This window comes from Schistocerca gregaria, chromosome 8 (assembly GCF_023897955.1).
Source record: "Schistocerca gregaria isolate iqSchGreg1 chromosome 8, iqSchGreg1.2, whole genome shotgun sequence".
Lineage (NCBI taxonomy): Eukaryota > Metazoa > Arthropoda > Insecta > Orthoptera > Acrididae > Schistocerca > Schistocerca gregaria.
Window position 1 is genome coordinate 392,254,902 of NC_064927.1, and position 23,857 is coordinate 392,278,758.

Below are 23,857 nucleotides of genomic sequence, written 5' to 3' on the forward strand. Positions count from 1 at the left end.
CATGGAACACCTAAAACTACACCAGCAAATCTATTTCGCAAGACTTACTTTGCACAACTGTTGGCCAACGGAGAGTTCCTCGAAAGGATGCCTCGAGAAACACTTAGAGCACGCAAATAAGGCGGACATGTTCATTTTCTAGTCTGTTTCCACAATAATCATAACAAATTTTAATTTACAAATTTATACAATTAAAACACAATGCGACACAAACTACAAATCCACCAACCGACAGCTTTCAGCAGCTACAACGCCACAAAGATATATCTTACGGAGCAAAGATGAACAGAACACAAGATGTAAGTGCGGAGTGGAAACATCCGCTCTATAAGATGTGCAAGTTTCCTCCTGTTGCTCAGTAACATCAAGGAATATAAATACAAAATTCTATATCTAAAAAGACAAATGACATTGCATAACGTCACAATTGCTATGTGACGTTCAAAAATTGTCATTCGTTTTGGAAAGTATCTTGAGCTGTTAGGCCTTTTGCGGACAGTGTTATTAAGTTAATGTTTAAAAAAAAAGAACGATGTAAGAGGAACCCAAGCCTTCAACAATTCGAGAAGTTCAATATTTTACATTTCTTTCAACGCGAAGAGGAGAAAGTAACTGCGCCACTGTCTTTTCCAACCTCGATGTAAAAAAGCCTGACCAACAAAATCACTGCATCATTGCTAATATCTACCTCCACGAAAAACCTACTGATTTTTATTCTTCTGAACCGGAAAGAAGTTAAAATGAGTGTGCAGCTGGATGTCACGCAACCCTGGGTGGACGGTGCAGCCGAAAATTGCAGTGACCAAAGAATTGAAGGCGGAGGTAAATCAAGTCTTTTGTATTTGATTAAGTCGACTATGGTTTTCTTTATGGAGATTTAAATGTTACACATTATTTGTTCTGTTAAACTGAATTGTGTTTCCACACTGATGCAGCATGATTTTACCCTAAGTATAAAGATCTAATTCGTATTATTTTTACTACAATCTTTACTGTAAAGATGTCATTATACAAGATGACTACATAAGCATAAATAGGTGCACCCTAGACAGCTAGTAATCTATTATTGAAACTTCCTGGCAGATTAAAACTGTGTGCCCGACCGAGACTTCAACTCCGGACCTTTGCCTTTCGCGGGCAAGTGCTCTACCAACTGAGCTACCGAAGCACGACTCAGGGCCGGTACTCACAGCTTTACTTCTGCCAGTATCCGTCTCCTACTTTCCAAATTTTACAGAAGCTCTCCTGCGAACCTTGCAGGACTAGTTTTAATCTGCCAGGAAGTTTCATATCAGAGCACACTCCGCTGCAGAGTGAAAATCTCATTCTGGAAACATCCCCAAGGCTGTGGCTAAGCCATGTCTCCGCAATATCCTTTCTTTCAGGAGTGCTAGTTCTGCAAGGTTCGCAGGAGAGCTTCTGTAAAGTTTGGAAGGTAGGAGACGGATACTGGCAGAAGTAAAGCTGTGAGTAGCAGGCGTGAGTCATGCTTCGGTACCTCAGTTGGTAGAGCACTTGCCCGCAAAAGGCAAAGGTCCAGAGTTCGAGTCTCGGTCGGGCACACAGTTTTAATCTGCCAGGAAGTTTCATATCAGCGCACACTCCGCTGCAGAGTGAAAATCTCATTCTGTAATCTATTATTGTTTGGCATATCAAAAGCTAATCAAAGATTTCGACTTACTGCCTTTTCTGCATACCTTCTTTTAAGTTTTGCTATTTCAATGAAGTTACATATTGTACTTAACTAGCCTTTATTAATTAATTAATTTCCTCTTAAAATCAACTATGCAAATAACAAAGTGATTATTGTTGACTGCCCTAATGACAATGGACTTGACGTCACAAATATTGCTGACTACAAAGATCATTAGTCACTTCGAGTATTTAGGAGCTGTTGTCAACGATGCTGGAGATTGTGAGCCTCAGTTCTGTAGGCACACTCCAATGAGAGAAATTATACAGCAAAACTTGTTTGCGTCTGGAAGGACACCTCCTCACCTCCGAGAAGAATCTCAGGCTCGTGTCAACTCTAATCTTCCCTATCATGACCTATTCAGCAGAAACTTGAACAATGAAGGTGGCGGGTCGTCTCAGGAGTGATGTTATGAAAATATGGTGTTATAGAAAACGACTTCTATTACCTAGGAGAGCACATCAAACAGATGAATAGATTTTGGGGCAGCACAGCATCAGAACAAGACTATCAACTCTTTTCAACAAAAATCTGTTGAAATATTTTGGTCAAACTGCCAGAAAGCAAGAAGCAATGGAAATAAACATCGATAACGAGAAAATTCGATGGCTAAAGACCTAGAGGATGCACACCATTATGGTGGATAGCGCAAATTAATAGCTTGCTTGACTGGGATGAACTTGCAGCAGGCAAGTCACATGTGGCTTACCATAGAATGCCACTACACTGTTGTGTAGATACGCATGTGACACTTTCATCATCTTTGCGATATACCCACATCACAGATGTATGTAACACAAAATACAATTAAAATATTGTTATAAATATTTTAGCAAGCATCCACTAATATTAGGAACAAAATCCTCAAAAACACGTTTCGAGATTCAAGCTCACATCATCTGGCTTCATATGCTACATAAGGATGCACTTCAGAAACATACAATGTCAAAAGTGATTTTGAAGTGCATGTTTATGCAGGTTTAACCTAAGACAGCAGATGATGGCAGCATGACTCCAAAACACATTGCTGAGGATTATGTTCAGAATATTAGTTGTTCTTTGCTAAAATGTCTATAACAATTATCTGAACAAATGCTGCCTCCTGTATGTAAGATAGGCAATATTGGTATAATTAAAACATATTCTGCTCCCTTATCAAGGTTAAGTGCACTGCATTTCAGGCGATTCAAAACTAATCACTGGACATGAGCAATGGACATTCGGGCCAGTAATCAGCATTGCTAACCATTAAATCAAAGTGGCAGTAGATTCCCAAATTTCAATGGGACTATAGTCCACAAGATAAATGACAAAGTAGTCTTATTTGTTTATTTGTTACCAGTCTGTGATGTATGTACCACATACAGAAGTACTTTATACGATGTTTTTAAAAGAAATACTTCAGAAAGAGAACATATTAGCTTATATCAGATCAAAATAATATGTCATAGTGGCTAGCACAAATAACATTCCTTCAGTATTCTCAGAGTATGAAACAAAGGCAAATAATACTCCAAATATACTAATTTGTTCTATAATGCAACTGCTGCAGACATTGTCTGCAGTGTGTGATTGATTTCAATCAATGCCTGCTCGCTGCCAATGCCTACAGTTCCTTTGTGTCTTCTGAGTTGTGTCCAAAAAGTCTTGAGTGTCGAAATCATGGCTTTGAAGTTGCACCCTCAATGTGAGTGATGTATTTCAAAACTTTGATTGCTGAGGTTGCATGTTTGGATAATGTTCTGCGGATTGACAAGGGAATATTGTTTAACATTTTAAAGAGCCATGAGCAAATCTCCTGTAACAGCGAGTTCTAATGCTATTACATGGCGCAATTTAAATTCATGAATTTGTGCAGTGGAAATACTTATAATTCTGTTTGCAATATGGTTTCGTGCTGAACCAAAGTCAAAGAAATTGCAAGGATTGTCACAGAGGATCACATGTGAAACTCTAGGAAAAAGACCGCTGAGCTGACTGAGACACTCTGTTCTAGATTCTGTTCGCAATGCAAAAAAGTACCTCAATTAGAATTATATTTGGTTTGAAAACTTAAAGTTCAGCATTGAGAAAAGTGCAGCTTTCATTTCGTGATGGATAAGAGATTATACATCGCGAGCGACTGCTTCAGAAAGTGACATATCTGTGAATACCATCTGTGATTATTATGGATTTAGTCAGGAAGTGTGCTGTGTAATTGCGTCTAACGAAAGTATTCCCACCAGTGGCAATAATAAGATTGTAGAGGTTGACGAGTTGCAAATGACTACTTGCAAATATGTGAGAAAATGCCACCTTAAACATGATGTAGAACACATTTGGGTGTAGAGAGGGATCAAAGGGAATCCCAAAAGTATATTATAGCTCGTGTTTGTTCTTGTGATAAGACAGTTTTAATGCCATTTATAAAGCCTGTCATTCTTCCGAGTACAAAAGGGATAACTGATGTCTTCAAACATTATCAAAAATTGAAGAATGAGGGTTTCAGTCACGATTTTGAGAATCACTCAACAAAGTTTGTGTGTTCAGACGATCCATTTGTGCACATCCAAAACAAAGAGCTGTTGTAGAAATCATAAAACTTACACATTGAGAGAGAGGACCGACTGGGGGATAGAGATGAACTATACATTTTCAAAAATCTGTATATCCGCAATTTATGACTATCAGAAAAATCTCATTCGTTAACAATCTCCTTATATATCGCAAAGACATTTCACTAACTTATCCCAGATACAGAAATAAAGGAATGATCCCAGCTCCCTACACCTCATGCTGAGGATGTCGCTCATGACTGGGTAAGTCAGTCTACTAATTCCTTCATTACATTGCTGAAAGTGAGAGCCGTAGAAATTTTTATTATTCATTTTAACCCTGTTTGTATTTTAATGACTTTGTATTCACCGCCATGTTTGTCATATGAGTTGTCAACGAGTAAAACAATATCAAAACCTGCCAACTTGACAAGGGAACATTCTACATATACCGCTCTTATTGTGGGGTGCCACTTCGATACCCAAGGCTTCTTGGAAGTTACCGCTCCAGCAATGCTACAGATGGCATCTGTGATGTCAAAGAATCATATACACAGATAAAAATAAACGTGACAATTATGTAAATTGTTTATATTCTGATGTTAAAGTAATGCTTATATTGGTGTGAAACTGATCTTTACCTCCCATGGTCACTGCACAGATTGGCTTATTTGTCGTGATCTTACTCAGTCTAAAACAATAAAGAACTGAAGTCACCAACAGAAGTATAGTATATGATTAACAAATTGGGAAGCCACTGAAACCTATCCTATGGAGGAGATTTAGGAAGTTACTGAGGCAGAAAAAAAACGTTGTGTGATTATGTTTTGTTCTATCTCATTTTTAACTTGACTGATAATTATGTTGGTTGCTTTTTCTTTTTAACTGTGTATCACAGTTTTAATTTTCACTACATAATTATGTGTATATGGTTTTTCTGTGACACATCCTTCAGTTTCTGCCACTCCATACATCAGAAATTTCACTTCTTAAATGGTATATCCTTGTTGCCTCTATGGCTGTATTGGTGAAGACTTTTTATATTATATGTACTTCGACTTCCTTATGTTCATTTTTTTCTATTTGTAATATGTAGGTCTACTGTTATCATAACAGGAAATATATAATTTGAAACAAATTCTTTGACTGGGTAAAATCACCTGGGGTTTCTTTGCTGCACAATTTCGCAGAATCTGCGTCATTTTCCTTCCATCTTCTAATGAAGTGCCAATGCCTCTCTTCAAAATTTCATTTGCTATTAATTTGCAAGGAAAGTGTTATTTCTTGTATGTCCACCCATCCTGGGGTGGTTCTTCTTTTCTTCTCTTTTCAGGTTGTTCAGCTATTTTGCTGACTATCTCTTTCTGAATGATATCATAAGTGCAGTAGGTCTGGGCATATTGTGCTATGAGGCTACTACATGTGATGTCCTAGATGGGTGGTGGTGCCTCAAAGTTTGTCTCCTCATTTAGTATTCAGCGATATTTAACATTTATATGGCACTTTTAAACATTTTAGACAGCTTGAGCCTCAGCACACTTTATTCATTCTGAATACTGTATTTAATTGTCTATCTGTTACACAACTACATTCTACAACACATCAACAATCAGTTAATGACATTAAATGAAACAGAAGTATTATAATCAGTTAATGATATCGAATGAAATAAAAGTATTGTCAGAAACCACTTACAAGTAAACTACATTTCGAAATAGAAGATATTGGAAACAGGATCAAATTTCCATTTTCAAGACAGCTAACATTATTGAAACATTAAAAAAAAGCTCTTGTTATTTGCAAATATCACATGTTCCAAGGTAGAATATCTTCTTTTATTTCAAGGTAAAAGATGAAGCCAACTGACAAAGTGTGGCTTAACCATTCACGCAGTTTTAAGAACCCAGAAAGAGATTTTCACTCTGCAATGGAGTGTGAAGAGATATGAGAGATTTAAACTGTGTGCCAGACCAATACTCGAACTCGGGACCTTTGCCTTTCGGGGGCAAGTGTTCTGCCATCTGAGCGCCCCAAGCACGACTCACGTTCCGTCCTCACAGCTTCAGTTCTGCTAGTACCTCGTCCCCTACCTTTCAAACTTCACAGAAGTTCTCGCAGACGGTTCTCACGGGCTTCAGATTAATTTAGAGAGCATATAAGGAGCGACACCCTGCTAGAGTTTCATCAAGCCAGGAACGTTTATGTGAAACTTTGTGAACATGGCTTGTGTCATGGTGTATACTCACATCTTACCAAAATGTAGATGTAGCGGAAAGGACAAACTTAGTTACTAAGAATGTTGAAATACAACATTTTGGTTTAACTCCACAGCGACCTCAATGAGTGCATCCAAGCCACTGTCTTAAAAACACTAACATTACAGAAACACCTACAGTTTGAACTACATTCTCCATAAACTGCACGTTAAATACTTCATTGGACTGTTGCTGCAGTCAACACGTTTCATTTTTTGAGAGCAGGCAAAGTCATGGCCTTTTGTTAGATGGGCGACACTGAATGTCCATCGAATCCAGTTTCCTTCACATTGTTTGCTCATAAACTCAATGAGATAGACCTGCATTCACTAATAGTAACAATTCCTGTCAGGTCTGAAAACAATTCCCATTCACAGTGTGTGACACACGTCTCTGGTCCCTGTCAGTCAGAACTCTTTATAACCACTGTCCTTATGATGTGGTATACGACTATGGATGGTACACTATTTCTTGCAGACATGTTGCATAGTCCATGTTCATTCATCAACCAATGAGGCTACATAAGTCACAGTGAAATCATGTATTTCTACCAGTCTGTCACTTATCCGTATCGACCCACTTCTGATTTCAAACAACTGAATTGCATACTCGTTTACACTGTCTGACTAGCATGACTTACATTCCCTATGGAGCGTCACATGACAGCCTAGTACCAGGTCTATTTCATCTAAATTAGTTCAAAGTGATCAGTGCTCTCTTTTAAGTGACTGATTAATGTTTTGCCTGGTGAATTTATTGATAGTTCTCATAGCTACTGGCTCTATGATTATGCACAAATCTATTTGCCAATTTGAATCAGATCTTTCTAGATATTATCATACAAAAGTTATTGTCTCATACAAACATTCCAAAGCAGTATCAGGATTTTTACTGACAGCAACATCAGATGACTATACACCTATAAATTTTTCTGAGGGCTAAGTTTGTAAATTTTCAACATAGTATAACTACAAGCAGGTCTGAATCACAAAAAATTATGGCATTTTTCTTTGGAAGTCTTCTAGTGGAGAGTTTTCAGTATTTCTGTTATACTATTGCACTTTAAAGCATACGAGAAATTGCTCCAGTCTTCATTCACTGTGTTTACATGGGGCTTCCAAAACCAGATTTCACAAGCTGATTTCACATTACCGTTTCGGATTAGTCATGTAAACACTCCAAACTCTGGTAATACTTTTCCATTTACACAATCGATTTTCACTCCTATACAAAAGCTCAACCGTCTTTGTAATGTCCTTGGTTTGTCAGTTTATGTCTTCTTTTCAAATATTTGACTAATATCAATGGGGTGACTTATTGTGCAGTGAAGGAACAGCGGAAATATACTGAACCAAAAAAGGTCTACCTCTAATGTTTAAGAGAAGAGAAATAGCGGTTGAACTGACTAAATCAGAAACTGGAACAGCTGTTTTCCAGCCGCCGTATTTAACTGGGCTATAAAATCTGCTTCGGAACTCAACGTGTAAACATGACAGTGATAAACGGTTTCCGAAATTCGGGTTTCGTCTTTCGGAAGAGATGTCGCATGTAAACGTAGTGATTGTTTGTGCTTGACTTACCCAGTTAAGCAACAGCCAACAGGCAACGATCCACCTGCTCTAATGTCTGCGCACATCACACAAGCGCAAATATCTGTGCAAATCACGCCTGCACAGACAGACCGTAGTGCCCTGACAGGATATTGTTGCAAATATGGTGTGCGAAACGTGTTTAAGTCACTGTCGTTTTGTATTTCTTGTCTGTGAAGATACAGTAAATTTTAAAATGGCTGATACACATTGTTTCCTTAGGATGTCTATGGCTGAATTTAGTGAAATATATAGATGATATACACATTTGAGGAAAAGTAAGATTACGCCATTCAGGATAAGCAGAGAGCTGCTAATAATGCTTTAATAGAGCAAACAAGAGCAGTAGACCCCACAGCAAAGAGGGCAACTAATTAAAAAGAAAAACAGCGTTATAGAGTTAACCAAAGTTCTGCCTGTTTGACGCTTTGAAATCTCTCTCATTACTTTGACCTGTGGACTTGTAGCACACTATCACTTGGTGGTGACCTGTGCTATGACATTTCGAAGCAGTTCCACAGAAGAGTCCCGTCTGAATTTTGTGCTAAGCCAATAAGTAACATCTTGCACAGTGTCTTCTGGGCATGGGAATTTCTATATTCATCTGTCAATACATTTACTCCCTTATGGAATACATGCTTCATAGCAGGAGAGAATTAAAGTTAAACAGCACAAACCACTATAACAGTATTAAAATTTTGCGTCATTATCTAGAGTTCAGTATGGAGTTTTATTTGCTGGTGCAACAATTTGTAACAGGTTGCTGGTAGACTTCAGAAAGGCTGTTGATAATTCCCAAATACTCAGAAATAAACTAAATGATACCTCATTGACCACTCCCATAATTTAAAAGTGTATATAGATAGAATCCCCCTCCTGAACCATAGACCTTGCCATTGGTGGGGAGGCTTCGTGCTTACGCGATAAAGATAGCCGTACTGTAGGTGTAACCAGAATGGAGGGGTGTCTGCTGAGAGGCCAGACAAACGTGTGGTTCCTGAAAAGGAGCAGCAAGCTTTTCAGTAGTTTCAGGGGCAACAGTCTGGGACATTGACTGATCTGGCCTTGTAACATAAACTAAAATGGCCTTGCTGGGCTGATAGTGCAAACGGGTGAAAGCAAGGGAAACTACATCCGTAATTTTTCCCAAGAACTTGCAGCTTTATTATATGGTTAAATGATAATGGTGTCCTCTCGGGTAGAATATTTCGGAGGTAAAATAGTCCCCCATTTGGATCTATGGGTGGGGACTACTCAGGAGAACGTTGTTATCAGAAGAAACAAAACTTCCAATCTATGGAACGAAGAGTGGAATGTCAGATACCTTAATCAGGCAGCTAGGTTAGAAAATTTAAAAAGGGAAATGGATAGGTTAAAACTAGACATAGTGGGAATTAGTGAAGTTCAGTGGCAGAAGGAACAAGGCTTCTGGTCAGGTGAATGCAGGGCAATAAATACAAAATCAAATAGGGGTAATGCAGGAGTAGGTTTAATAATGAATAAAAAAATACACTCCTGGAAATTGAAATAAGAACACCGTGAATTCATTGTCCCAGGAAGGGGAAACTTTATTGACACATTCCTGGGGTCAGATACATCACATGATCACACTGACAGAACCACAGGCACATAGACACAGGCAACAGAGCATGCATAATGTCGGCACTAGTACAGTGTATATCCACCTTTCGCAGCAATGCAGGCTGCTGTTCTCCCATGGAGACGATCGTAGAGATGCTGGATGAAGTCATGTGGAACGGCTTGCCATGCCATTTCCACCTGGCGCCTCAGTTGGACCAGCATTCGTGCTGGACGTGCAGACCGCGTAGGACGACGCTTCATCCAGTCCCAAACATGCTCAATGGGGGACAGATCCGGAAAACTTGCTGGCCAGGGTAGTTGACTTACACCTTCTAGAGCACGTTGGGTGGCACGGGATACATGCGGACGTGCATTGTCCTGTTGGAACAGCAAGTTCCCTTGCCGGTCTAGGAATGGTAGAACGATGGGTTCGATGACGGTTTGGATGTACCGTGCACCATTCAGTGTCACCTCGACGATCACCAGAGGTGTACAGCCAGTGTAGGAGATCGCTCGTCACACCATGATGCCGGGTGTTGGCCCTGTGTGCCTCGGTCGTATGCAGTCCTGATTGTGGCGCACACCTGCACGGCGCCAAACACGCATACCACCATCATTGGCACCAAGGCAGAAGCGACTCTCATCGCTGAAGACGACACGTCTCCATTCGTCCCTCCATTCACGCCTGTCGCGACACCACTGGAGGCGGGCTGCACGATGTTGGGGCGTGAGCGGAAGACGGCCTAACGGTGTGCGAGACCGTAGCCCAGCTTCATGGAGACGGTTGCGAATGGTCCTCGCCGATACCCCAGGAGCAACAGTGTCCCTAATTTGCTGGGAAGTGGCGGTGCGGTCCCCTACGGCACTGCGTAGGATCCTACGGTCTTGGCGTGCATCCGGGCGTCGCTGCGGTCCGGTCCCAGGTCGACGGGCACGTGCACCTTCCGCCGACCGCTGGCGACAACATCGATGTACTGTGGAGACCTCACGCCCCACGTGTTGAGCAATTCGGCGGTACGTCCATCCGGCCTCCCGCATGCCCACTATACGCCCTCGCTCAAAGTCCGTCAACTGCACATACGGTTCACGCCCACACTGTAGCGGCATGTTACCAGTGTTAAAGACTGCGATGGAGCTCCGTATGCCACGGCAAACTGGCTGACACTGACGGCGGCGGTGCACAAATGCTGCGCAGCTAGCGCCATTCGACGGCCAACACCGTGGTTCCTGGTGTGTCCGCTGTGCCGTGCGTGTGATCATTGCTTGTACAGCCCTCTCGCAGTGTCCGGAGCAAGTATGGTGGGTCTGACACACCGGTGTCAATGTGTTCTTTTTTCCATTTCCAGGAGTGTAGGAACGTGGATAAGCTACTACAAACAGCATAGTGAACGCATTATTCTAGCAAAGATAGACATGAAGCTCACACCCACTACAGTAGTACAAGTTTATATGGTAACTAGCTTAGCAGACGACGAAGAGATTGGTGAAATTTATGATGAGATAAAATAAATAATTCATATAGTGAAGGAAGACGAAAATTTAATAGACATAGGTGACTGGAATTCGATAGTAGGAAAAGGAAGAGAAGGATAAGTAATAGATGACTATGGAATGGGAGTAAGGAATGAAAGATGAAAGTGCCTGGTAGACTTTTGCACAGAGCATAACTTAATCATAGCTAACACTTGGTTCAAGAATAATGAAAGAAGGTTGTATATGTGGAAGAGGCCTGGAGACATTGAAAGGTTTCAGATTGATTATATGATGATAAAACAGATTTAGGAACCAGGTTTTAAACTGTAAGACGTTTTCAGGGGCAGATGTGGACTCTGATCACAATTTATTGGTTATGAACTGTAGCCTAAACTGAATAAACTGGAAAAAGTTAGGAATTTAAGGATATAGAACTGAAAGAACCAGAGGCTGTAAAGTTTTCAGAGAGAGCATTAGGGGGCGATTGACAAGAACAGGGCAAAGAGATACAGTACTAGAAGAATGGGTAACTTTGATAGATGAAAAAGGAAGCAGAGGATCAAGTAGGTACAAAGGCGAGGGCTAGTAGAAATCCTTGGGTAATAGAAGAGATTTTCATGAAAGAAGAACATATAAAAATGCAGTAAATGAAGCAGGTGAAAAGGAATACAAATGTATCAAAAATGAGATCGACAGGAAGTGAAAAATGGCTAAGCAGGGATAGCTAGAGACAAATGTAAGGAGATAGAGGCATGTATCACTACGAGTAAAACAGATATTGCCTAGACGAAAATTAAAGAGACCTTTGGAGAAATGAGAACCACCAGTATGAATATCAAGAGCTCAGATGGAAAACCAGTCCTAAGCAAAGAAGGGAATGCAGAAAGGTGGAAGGAGTATGTAGAGGGTCTATATAAGGGCTCTGTACCTAAGGGAAATTTTACAATATTATGGAAATGGAAGAGGACATAGTTGAAGACGAAATGGGATATATGATACTGCATGAAGAATTTGACAGGACACTGACAGACTTAAGTGGAAAAAGGGTCCCAGGAGTAGATAACATTCCATTTCAACTAGTCATAGCCTTAGAAGAGCCATCCATGACAAAACTCTACCATCTGGTGAACAAGATGTGTGAGACAGGCGAAATACCCTCAGACTTCAAGAAAAACATAATAATTCCAATCCCAAAGAAAGCTGGTGTTGACAGATGTGAAAATTACCGAACTATCAATTTAATAAGTCACAGCTGCAAAGTACTAATGCGAATTCTTTACAGACAAATGGAAAACCTGGTAGAAGCCGACCTCGGGGAAGATCAGTTTGGATTCCGTAGAAATGTTGGAACACGTGAGGCAATACTGACCCTATGACTTTCTTTGAAGATAGATTAAGGAAAGGCAAACCTACGTTTCCAGCATTTGTAGACTTAGAGAAAGTTTTCGACAATGTTGACTGGAATACTCTCTTTCAAGTTCTAAAGATGGCAGGGGTAAAATAAGAGAGCGAAAGGCTATTTACAATTTGTATAGAAACCAGATGGCAGTTATAAGAGTCGAGGGACATGAAAGGGAAGCAGCGGTTGGGAAGGAAGTGAGACAGGGTTGTAGCCGGTCCCCGATGTTATTCAATCTGTATATTGAGCACGCAGTGAAGGAAACAAAAGAAAAATTCGGAGTAGGTATTTATATCCATGGAGAAGAAATAAAAACTGTAAGGTTCGCCGATGACATTGTAATCATGTCAGAGACAGCAAAGGACTTGGAAGTGCAGTTGAACGGAAAGGACAGTGTCTTGAAAGGAGGATATAAGATGAACATCAACAAAAACAAAACGATGATAATGGAATGTAGTCGAATTACGTCAGGTGATGCTGAGCGAATTAGATTAGCCAATGAACACTTAAAGTAGTAAAGGAGTTTTGCTATTTGGGGAGCAAAATAACTGATGATGGGCGAAGTAGAGAGGATATAAAACGTAGACTGACAATGGCAAGGAAAGCATTTTTGAAGCAGAGAAATTTGTTAACATCAAGTATTGATTTAAGTGTAACGAAGTCGTTTCTGAAAGTATTTGTATGGAGTGTAGCCATGTATGGAAGTGAAACATGGACGATAAATAGTTTGGGCAAGAAGAGAATAGAAGCTACAGAAAAATGCTGAAGATTAGATGGGTAGATCACATAATTAATGAGGAGGTATTGAATAGAATTGGGGAGGAGAGGAGTTTGTGGCACAACTTGACAAGAAGAAGGGACCAGTTGGTAGGACATGTTCTGAGGCATCAAGGAATCTCAAATTTAGCATTGGAGGGTAGCGTGGAGGGTAAAAATCGTAGAGGGGGACCAAGAGATGAATACACTAAGCAGATTCAGAACGATGTAGGTTGCAGTAAGTACTGGGAGATGAAGAAGCTTGCACAGGATAGAGTAGCACAGAGAGCTGCATCAAATCAGTCTCAGGACTGAAGACAACAACAACATTGTATTCAATATTTATTATTCATTTTGCGTGTATGAGTATGTGTTTTTCACAGTTTTCATTTATTTCTCCCTCACCACAACAGCTCCATGACGTATGCAATGCAGTGCTAGATACATCTGAGCAGCAGCAGAAATCAATTCAGCACACAGACCGACTCCATGACGCAGTGCCTGATATATCATAGCACGAAACAGAATTGTCACCAGCCTTTGAGTTTCCAGTATATCCAACACATACACTGATCATCATGGCACTAACATTACCTAGTGCACTTGATACATCCGTACCGAAATCAATCCAGAATGTGAAACTGTTTCCAGACTTCGATACTCCACTATCATCCACATCTGCATCAGTTGTTGAGCTACCAGCAAAGTTTAATGCAGCTTTAAAAGTGGTGTTATTAGCTGCATTATTCAAGTTGAATGCAAGTAGTAGTAAATGCGTAATTGTGGGCATTAGTAGTGGAACAAGGCTGGCTCCACACCACTCTCCATTTTCCCCAGATGTATACAATATGGCGGCGATAACGTCTTCCAAGATGGTGGCCTGTAGACTTGGTAGTAGCGTATGACGTCTTCCAAGATGGCGGTCGTGATGTCAGCTGATGACGTGATTACCGGTATCCAAAATGGCGGCTTTTGGCGGGAAAGTGATATGCCCCCCGGTCAGGAAATTTGAATTATGTGCTTCTACAGGTCACCCGGCAATCCCTTGCCCCCTTTCCGACTTTTTGCATGATGGTGCGTCATCCTCTTGGAAGATTAGCGTGAAAATTTGAATTTTGGAGGGAATTTTGCTCTAAGAGCTTACTCCTGCAGCTGAGGGGATTTGGTATGGTTTTGACCCCACTAGGGACTGCTCATGATGTATTTCAATTCGAATATAACTTGTTTAAATTTGTTTATATTTATTATGTAGCTGCAGCAGTAGTGACATAGTGTGGTGTTACCACCACAGGAGGCTGAGATATCAGTGCTTGTTGAGCTGTCATTGTGGAAAGAGCATGTGTTCAATTAGCGAGATGTTGGTGCCAGACAGGGTCTGTTCTAATAGCTGTATTACATGCACACAGAGCTCACTGCATGAAGAATGGAAGCGAGCATAAATGCTTGAGCATATGAAGAGGAAGAATACAGACTTGCAAATAAATGCTTTGCATTAAAGATGCATTACACAATGCATGGAAACATGTGTCCCTGATAGAACTGTATGTCATTTCTAAAAACCTGTATATAAACCCCCACCACACAAGAGACAACTGCCTCTGATCCAGCAGACTAAAGAACTGAGGTTGTTTGCGAGTTTACCGCTAGAGGATGCCGCAATAGGTCACGTGATCTTGCAGATCAGTCAATAGGAGCACAGCCTCATGATAACATCATGTGTTTTTCTCAGCTGCATGTGTGCCCCTGCCTGGAAGTCTGGAGAGGAAAATTGATGGGAAAAGGAAGCAGCAGTAGTAGGACAAACTTCATTGTGGTGCATTTTCTTACTGCAGATTGCCTAGATCAGGGGTTGGTATGCACTCAGGGACAAACCTATAATTGACAGGTACTTAACACCTATTGTTCTGCTAAAAGAATCCTTCCTTTTGACTGACAGCCACTTAACGTATAATTCCTCCACCCCCTCCCATACCCCTCCCTCTCAGGAAACCTCCCCCCTTGCTGCTACAGGTACACTTTCAGGTCTGAGTTACTGGGAAGCTCCTCTCACTCTTATCAAATTGATTGACTTCTTAATTAAATTGATCAATTAATTAGCCTCTCACTCACTTGTAAACCACCTCCCCTCCCTCCTCCCCAGAAAATGGCGGAAGTTCAAATTCCATCAGGTCAATCCAACACACCACGAATACCTCCACTAACATAAGTCATCTGATTGCCACCTCTTCGACAGGAATTGGTTGTAAAAGGGTTCAGCCTGTCCTGGATAGGATGGACATAAGTCTTTATTTTCAGGCTTCATTTAAACATTAGAGGCAGCACGGCCATCAAGTGAATTCGGCCCTAGGTACAGAGTCCAGCTGACCTAGTACAGAGTACTGCAACCTGAGGGTGATGTCGTCCCTTCCGTGATGTAATCCAAGATGGCGGTCTGGTGGTGGAGAGAAAGGATCTAATAACAGGAAATTCAAGGGTATATTGTTTATTTATAAAAAAATCAGTTTGTGGGGATTGGATTTTTCTTGCTCATCATTCTCTGCTGTTTGGAAACATGTAGGTCCTTTAAGAAGTAATTACAAGGGGCAAACATGTTTCATAACCTAATGTTTGGCACTGTACTTTGGGTGTCTTAAACTAATGTTTGGCCCTTAGTTGGCAGTTAACCTATTGTTCTGTTAAGTGGTTTTCCATGTCACCCTTATTTCCTTAAACTATTGTACCGCCTTTGATACCAAATTAAGAAATTAATTACGTCCTCCCACCATTTTCTGTTACACTTTCCGAATTTCACAAGCTTTTGAATGCCATTTTTGGCGGATTCTCCTTTGTCAGCCACTCCCTTAAACTATTGCACTGATTTCACATTGATATAAAAATTTATGGAAATGAAATAAATCGATATTCTTCACAAGTAGGAGGTAGCTTTTTTTTTTAAATTCACAGCATCCTATTGGTCGGTGAAATCGATGGAATATATTTTAAACAAAAGATAGCTAATAAAAAACACAGCCTGCCAATCAATGCCCGATGCTGATGCCCCAGCTCCGCACATGTCCCCAGGGATGCATCGGCAGTCCTCGCAAAGTGACGACGCGGCTGTCATCTGCCAAGGGACACATTGGTGTCAGTTTGGATCCTGCAAGGATGAGGCGGAGGCATGTCTTTCATACATGACACCCAAGAAACACCTGTCGAAACACGTGTTCACCTACGTACCATTGCGATGGCGTATAGCAGCAGTGCGGATCCAGCGCCGAGAGAGATGTTGCAAAGCTTCCCAGAATAGCACCGGGTGCATTCTTCCTAGCAATCCTAACGGAACTGCCCATCCATCACTGAATTTACCCATCAAACTGCTGCTGCCAGTGTGGGAACACTGTCCACCGTTTTTTTCTGCAGATGAGACTTTCAGCGGCAAAACTATTTTTTGCACATCACCATATTGCTCTGTCAGTTAAACCCTATCAAAAGATGTCTACAGATCATCAAATACACACAGGACTCTCAAGAATATTGGGAACCACAAACATATTTACCAGTATAACTACAATTAAATATTACCATTACTGCTTCAGTCTGATACCGATCGATGTGCAGGTAATGTCTCCTCTTGACAGCTGTGGTTCTGGAACGAATCTCAGTATCTATAGCACACATAATTTCCCACATAAAAATCTCTCTCATACCCTTGCAGTTATCAATGCGCTGAATCTATATGTTCCTCATGATACAACACACACTCCTTTTCCCTGGCCATTCCACAACATAAGATGCAGTAACATTACATTGCAATATATACACATTTTACACAAACAGTGTAGTTACCTTTGTATATCTGTACAGCGCCTGAAAAAATTATGCTATGCCTACACTCACACCGGCTATTTGTCTCGATTCTCCTCAGTCCTAGGAAATTATCTGACAAAGTCTTCGAATCAGTGCTCTGGTAGGTGCTGCATCCTGCCATGATTCTCTCAAACAAGTGTTATGAAGGACAGGCATCTGTCACTATGTGATGATGAATACCGCACCCATGGACATAATGCTTTGGAAGACATCATGGATGAGTGTTGGTATACTGTAAACAACATCACTATCGATAGAACAAGAAGGGAAATATGAGGGTATGCTTAGGGGAGCTGAAGAGGGGACATATTGTTACAGCCGTATTGCCCGCCCTGTTTGTACACTATAGCAGGTCGAATTGAACATTTGAATTGCTATATTATGCAGCTGATCACGAAATGAATCTATCACCACTTAAGTTCTGGTATATTCCCCAATGCACTAAAATCACAGTTCACCATGTCCAATCTATCCTTCCATTACGAATCGACATACGTATTTTTTGTTTTTTATGTGAATAGTAATTTGATTACTTCCCACAAATGCATGTCAAACATAAGCCAAGGTACCTTTACATTCAAGCAACAGCATGTGCACCAACAATTAAACTTGCAAAGTGGCCTACAGATCGTCAAGTACGGAAACACTCTTACTCAGTTACACTGCTCTGCCACTGAGGACATGAGCTTGAATATTAGAGCGTGAAACCAATCTCTAACACAGCAACATATCACCACGTACTGTGCAGATGTAGTAAACATACAATTCATATCCTGAGCCATAAAAAGCATCCCTTTTGCATCATTTGCACATATACTGTGAAGAGAGACAGCGTAAGCACATGCTCTGTAGGTATACTCGTGGCACTAGATATTTCCCGGTGAGTTCGGGCGGTCATCCACTCCCGACACGTGACCAGAGCTCCCTCACTGGATCGAAGTCACTCTCAGAACTGTTGTGCAATGATGGGTTCGTTTCCCGCTTGGCGTAAACCTGTTACTGTTTCTGGTCCAGACCTGCTTGCTTGCTTTTCTACACACATATCCAGACACTGGGATTACAAGAACATATGTAATTTCACATAGTTTGCCATAATATTATACCATTTTCGCGTTACTTCTTTGATATCAGGCACATAACAATATCGCTTGCATAGCAGTATCACTCGGGCTACATAATTCCGAAAATATAGATAGGGAACTGATATTTCAACCCGCAAATACCGATGTCAGTGATGTGACAAATTCCTGATCATCCCTATAATTTACAAAGTGAACTAAGGCGTTTCTCATTTATAGAGAACCAGCAAAGATGTCTTGCACCTGCTAGATGCACACATCACAATCGATGTTCCCTCAGCTAAATAAAGACGCGAAATGTGAAGAAGCAGTCAACTGAAACAATTTACATAGGAAGGGAATAATGGTCCAGCACAAACACAGATCCATATTGAATCTTCTCAAATTTCCACGCGATTACAAAACCTATCCAACATATACTAAGTATTAGTTCGCTACTCGGCCGTCTGGAGGACAACACGGTTATGGCATCTACATTCCAGCACTCCAACACGCCTCTCCATTCAGACGGTTCCTATCGTTAACGGGAAATGTGAATCATTCCCACCACAGGTCATTGGCGCTACACGCTAAGGACGCATAGACAGAATCGTTCTAGGAAAACAACCGGCCTCCTATATATTTTATCCCTGTACCTACAACTAAATGTTACAATTGCATCCTCAGTTGAACGACATTCGACGATGAGCAAAGTATCGGCTGTGGCTCTGAAAATAGAAATATAGGTACCATTCTTATGACATGAGATACTCTTCCCTTTGCAATTACAGTACTCCACTTCAAATCCATACCTTCCTTATGACTGGACACAGTCACTTTCTCTGCACATGTTGTAACACAAACACATACTTTATAAGCCTGATGCTTATGGCGAACCTATCACGCATCCCCTACTACTAAGTATAATACTTCATCACTAATTGATTGCTGGCGATACGAAATAATACTGACCTAAAATCAATGATGGGAGGACATACCTCATAAGTTTTTTTGCGAATGCTACCACTCTGTCTTAGAAAGAGAGGTGTAATCGTCTTACAAACCGCTACATTTTTTTAAAAACTCAACCATATTACCACCACAAATGGTCTTGGTTCTACAGGTGCACACACGTATCTATGTTAAAAGCAATGCCGGCTTTATAAATCCACGTATGGCATTAACTACGAATGACATGTTTTTTCCAGACAAATACCGTGACACTGAATATAGACGGTGATCACTGAACCAGCATCGTGGTTACACGTTGCCGTCGGTGCACCTTCGTAATAAAATTACCGAATTTTGAATGTGATTCGGCTACGGAGCATGGTATGAAACCGGTATTTTCAACTCCCTCACACCACCACCACTCGACATTTCTCCAGTATCTGTAATGCATTCCGTCTCAATGCCATGTCAGGGGTTCTACGATATGTCCACTGAGTTATAGACAGTGATTGATTGAGAAGGATCACAAACAGTAGTAGAGATGTAATGATTGAGGTCATAAGAGATGTACACTAGCTTTTCAGATCTCTAGTGCTACGCTTTCAGTAGAAATGATGTCTATGATTTGGAATTAAGTCTTTCCATTCAACCACATACCTGCATTTGGATCCTATGGAGACGTCCTTTAATGATTACAGCCACTAGTGAATCATATTTCTCGCACGCTCGTATCTCGAAACGAGCCACCTTTCTCGAGACTATCTGCTACAGCAAAATTCCAACATAGTTTTAGGTAGCCCCAATGCATCTTACAGCTACCCCTCAGACATTGCGCTACCGTCCCTGCAGCTTTGCGCATGTGATTGTTCCAAGGTAAGTCGGAACTGAGTAGATGTCAGGGAAAGCTATATCTACCACCTTCTGCAACCTGTGTAGAAACAGGTGAAGCTGAGTTACTGCGACAGAACTGTGTTTTGACCATTCGACAGAAACGAAGCCTGCTCCTGCAACATGAGGTAGTATAAAACACAGTATGGGAACTGGGGGAAGGACTTGGATTTTGCTACTGCACTGCGGTGCTTCTCCAAACTACAAGCAGGTACTACAGATCCACATCCCTCAGGACCCATTCACATCTATCACCCCAACATCCTATCATCGTTATTCTGTTCCATCCGCCATAGAAAATTTACGAACTATAAAAGCTTCACTTACTTCCTCCGATAGAGAAGTCGATAAGATTTTTACTGCATTTCTCTCCTCCCATATATCGAAAACACATACCGCATGCGCGCCGGCATCGATCACATGTGATGATCCTATTAAATATAGAAGTATTGATCCACTGCACAGAGCAGTTTAAAGTGTCATCACCTGTACTGTAGGAGGACGACTGTATCCCACTGTTAGTCACAAGAAACGCTCCGTGTGACCCTGTGTCGTTGTTTGAAAGACTGTTTTTTTTCTGCTGTAACACGCTTTCCTCACTGCCATACATTATGTTTTTCCTTTACGACTTCGAGGTCTGTGTCAGGTTCGAAACTGCCATTAACACGTTCTGATCCACGGCCTCCTGCAGAAAACTAGACGTCTCACGGTGTAAATCATGTTGTCCCTGTGGCTATCGTAACACGCCACACACACTGGATGATTTTAAATAAAAGACAGTTACAACATAAGTAAACTGGAAGAGTTTGGCGGCGTTGTGGAGAGCTTCCAAACTGATGTCCGAAAGTGATTGACGACGCCTACATTTAAACTCATCTCTCACAGCAACGGAATAGCTGACGGCTCTGTGTTCCATTTCGACTGATTCCTCATATTGTAGTCATGTATGCAATCGCTGTTTCGGTGCTAGCTGTCCCCAGAAGGTGTTGCCCCTCCATCAAAACTCTTTGTGCAACTCAAACATGCAATGTCAGTCAGTCATTATATGGTAACCAACAGCGTACCAGTGGTTGGATGGGGTGGAAAAGACACCATCGAAATACTCTAATAATTTAACAATTTTACTGTAATTTCAACACCGAATAATACTGCGACAGCATGTTTCCCAATTACAGTATCATAGCTAAACATACTTTGCAAGTATCATTGCAAATGTAGATAGATGACTGTCCAATATGTCCATTTACTGTTATTTGTCAAACACATACATCATCAAAGTATACCAGACAGGGCTCTACACATTTCTAACACCTTGAGCATAGTGCTTTGTTTATGATCTATCTCTATGCTGATGGGAGTCACAGAGCATTCTCGCAGTCTTAGGGTACAATTAGAGACTGAAAGACCCTCTCACACTGTCATTGATCAACCTGCCCTGCAGCACCGTTACCGATGTAATCTGCAACCGACCAGAAGTAGACCACTACATTCCACATCTCATGAATGAATGGAGATAGCCAAGTCCTCACACAACCAAGTACACAAGATTTCTCCATATGCACCCATATCGAGGAGGTTAGCAACCCTTATCGGTGTATAGTAAAGGATTCGAAAGTTTCCAGAATGAGATTTTCACTCTGCAGCGGAGTGTGCGCTGATATGAAACTTCCTGGCAGATTAAAACTGTGTGCCGGACGAGACTCGAACTCAAGACCTTTGCCTTTCGCGGGCAAGTGCTAGAGCACTTGCCCGCAAGTGGTAGAGCACTTTCCCACGAAAGGCAAAGGTCCCGAGTTCGAATCTCGGTCCGGCACACAGTTTTAATCTGCCAGGATGTTTCAGATTCGAAAGTGTTGTGATGTAATAGCAGACGGTGAAGAAGAACAAGAAATGGGTGATTTTTATTATGCCTGATGGAGCTCCAGACAGATAAGAGTTCAAAGCATTTTACGTAAATCTACTACGCTGTCAACTCTAAAGTATTGATGTAGAGTCTTTTCCTAAAAGCGTCATCTACAGTAGTCAACTCGCGTGTATCACTGGTACCTCAATAGACATACAGTATAATGCTGCCTTGATGGAAAAAGTGACTGTTTCCCTGGTACCCTACGCTTCCATGTCGATGTTTTCTCGGATACGTCTTGCTGCCGCATGCTTGTTCCCATGTACAAATTGTTCTGCTCCAAGCAAAAGACTCGCAAATACTTTCTCAATTTCCTCGCATTTTGGTGCATATTCCATCAATGTATTCGTTATTTTCCGCAGTTATATAAATTTTTTTGTATCAGTACTACCCATGCGATCACGACATAACCTTTCGTTCCAGATTCTAAAATTGCTTGTAAATGTAGTACAGCTGCCAACACCTAGAGCAAATGCGCTGATCTGATCTGGAGGTACAGTACAGAACTGTACTCGATTGTATCTAGTCGCCTCCACCATGCATATTCCACGTTCACAGAACGTCTGCTCCATTTTCTGAATATCTGTTACATCACCAACATCCATAATCGCGATTGGAAATAACAGTTTCCTCTATTTTTTTCGAGTTCTCACGTAAAGGTCTTCGCAAACTGGATAAGTTTCTAGTTACTCAGTGTTTTACAGCACGCTCCATCTCACTAAGATTTCGGGTTTGTAGAGAAATAATTTCCAATCTATATCTTCGGAATTATGTTGTGCAAGCGATACTGCTAAGCAAGCGATATTGCTATGTGCCTGGCATCGAGAAGTACCGTGGAAGTGGTATAATATTATGGCAAACCATGTGAAATTACATATGTTCTTGTAATCCCAGAGTCTGGATATGTGTGTAGACAAGCAAGCAAGCAGGTCTGGACCAGAAACAGTAACAGGTTTACGCCGAGAGGGAAACGAACCCTGAGTGCATACCAGCCCCAGATGTAGGCAATCCGCACTAACAAACTGCGGCACAACGAAACTATCAGCCTGTTCTGAGCTGCTGGAGAGAGGAAGGAGTGTACTTTATATTTTCAACAATTTATTTAGGAACGGATTTCACGTAGTTTATTTATTGTGCTGATACACTCAACCTGACGTTCTTGGGGCCACAATATACAGTTGGCAGACTTGGAAACTACTCGTAAATAATGCAGTATACTGATGTGCAGAGACTAAAACAACTCATAAATTACCGAAATAATCCAGTACACAGCATACACACGTGCAAACTATTCATAGATCACCGAAGTAATGCATGTGTAAAGATATGCAAACATGCTCACAACGCCTAAACACCAGGAAATAATGCAGTGCACAAACGCTCAGAGCACATAAAAAATGCAACATATCAGCGACTCGAACCCTGATTCTACTCTATGCAAAGCCTAACTGCACCCCCAACACATTGAAACTGTCCAGATGCGAGAGAGGAAGATTAGGCTGGTGTCCTTTATTTATTATGGTCGGGAAACTGACGCAAATATCGATTCTCATTGTGTAATTAATCACAAAGATCGGTCCTAATTACACAACTATATGCATAGGGCTGCCAAAACATGGCTTAAAATCGCAATAAAACTCAAAAATTAACGATACCATACAACTGGTCTGATCCTTCTGGGAAAAAACTTTGCAATACCACTCGAAACTGACCCAAATATCGATCCTATTTACGCAATTAATCACAAAGATTGGACCTAATTACACAACTTTGGGCATAGTGCTACACAAGGATGGCAAAGAAGCGCAATACGCTGCAAAAACAGACGATACCATCGAACAGGTGTTATCCTGCTGGGAAAAAATTGCGCAATACCACTCGAAAACAGCGACAGAAACACTCAAACTCTACCCTACACTTACAAGATAGCG

At 41.1% G+C, this 23,857-nt stretch overlaps 2 protein-coding genes across 4 annotated transcripts in view; one reads left to right on the plus strand and one right to left on the minus strand.

Moving 5' to 3' along the window:
• The window catches only part of LOC126284020 (protein FAM76A), a 77,428-nt gene extending 77,066 nt beyond the window's left edge, over positions 1 to 362 (minus strand). The window contains exon 1 of the mRNA XM_049982568.1: positions 49 to 362. Within this exon, the coding sequence (XP_049838525.1) occupies positions 49 to 135 (87 nt within the window). The 5' untranslated portion in view covers positions 136 to 362. The remainder of the gene's footprint in view (positions 1 to 48) is intronic.
• Positions 358 to 23,857, plus strand: part of LOC126284018 (uncharacterized) — a 205,100-nt gene continuing 181,600 nt past the window's right edge. For 2 of the 3 annotated variants that reach the window (XM_049982563.1, XM_049982566.1), the window contains exon 1: positions 358 to 822. In XM_049982563.1, the coding sequence (XP_049838520.1) occupies positions 741 to 822 (82 nt within the window). In that variant the 5' untranslated portion in view covers positions 358 to 740. The remainder of the gene's footprint in view (positions 823 to 23,857) is intronic. The other variant, XM_049982564.1, reaches the window with a different exon arrangement.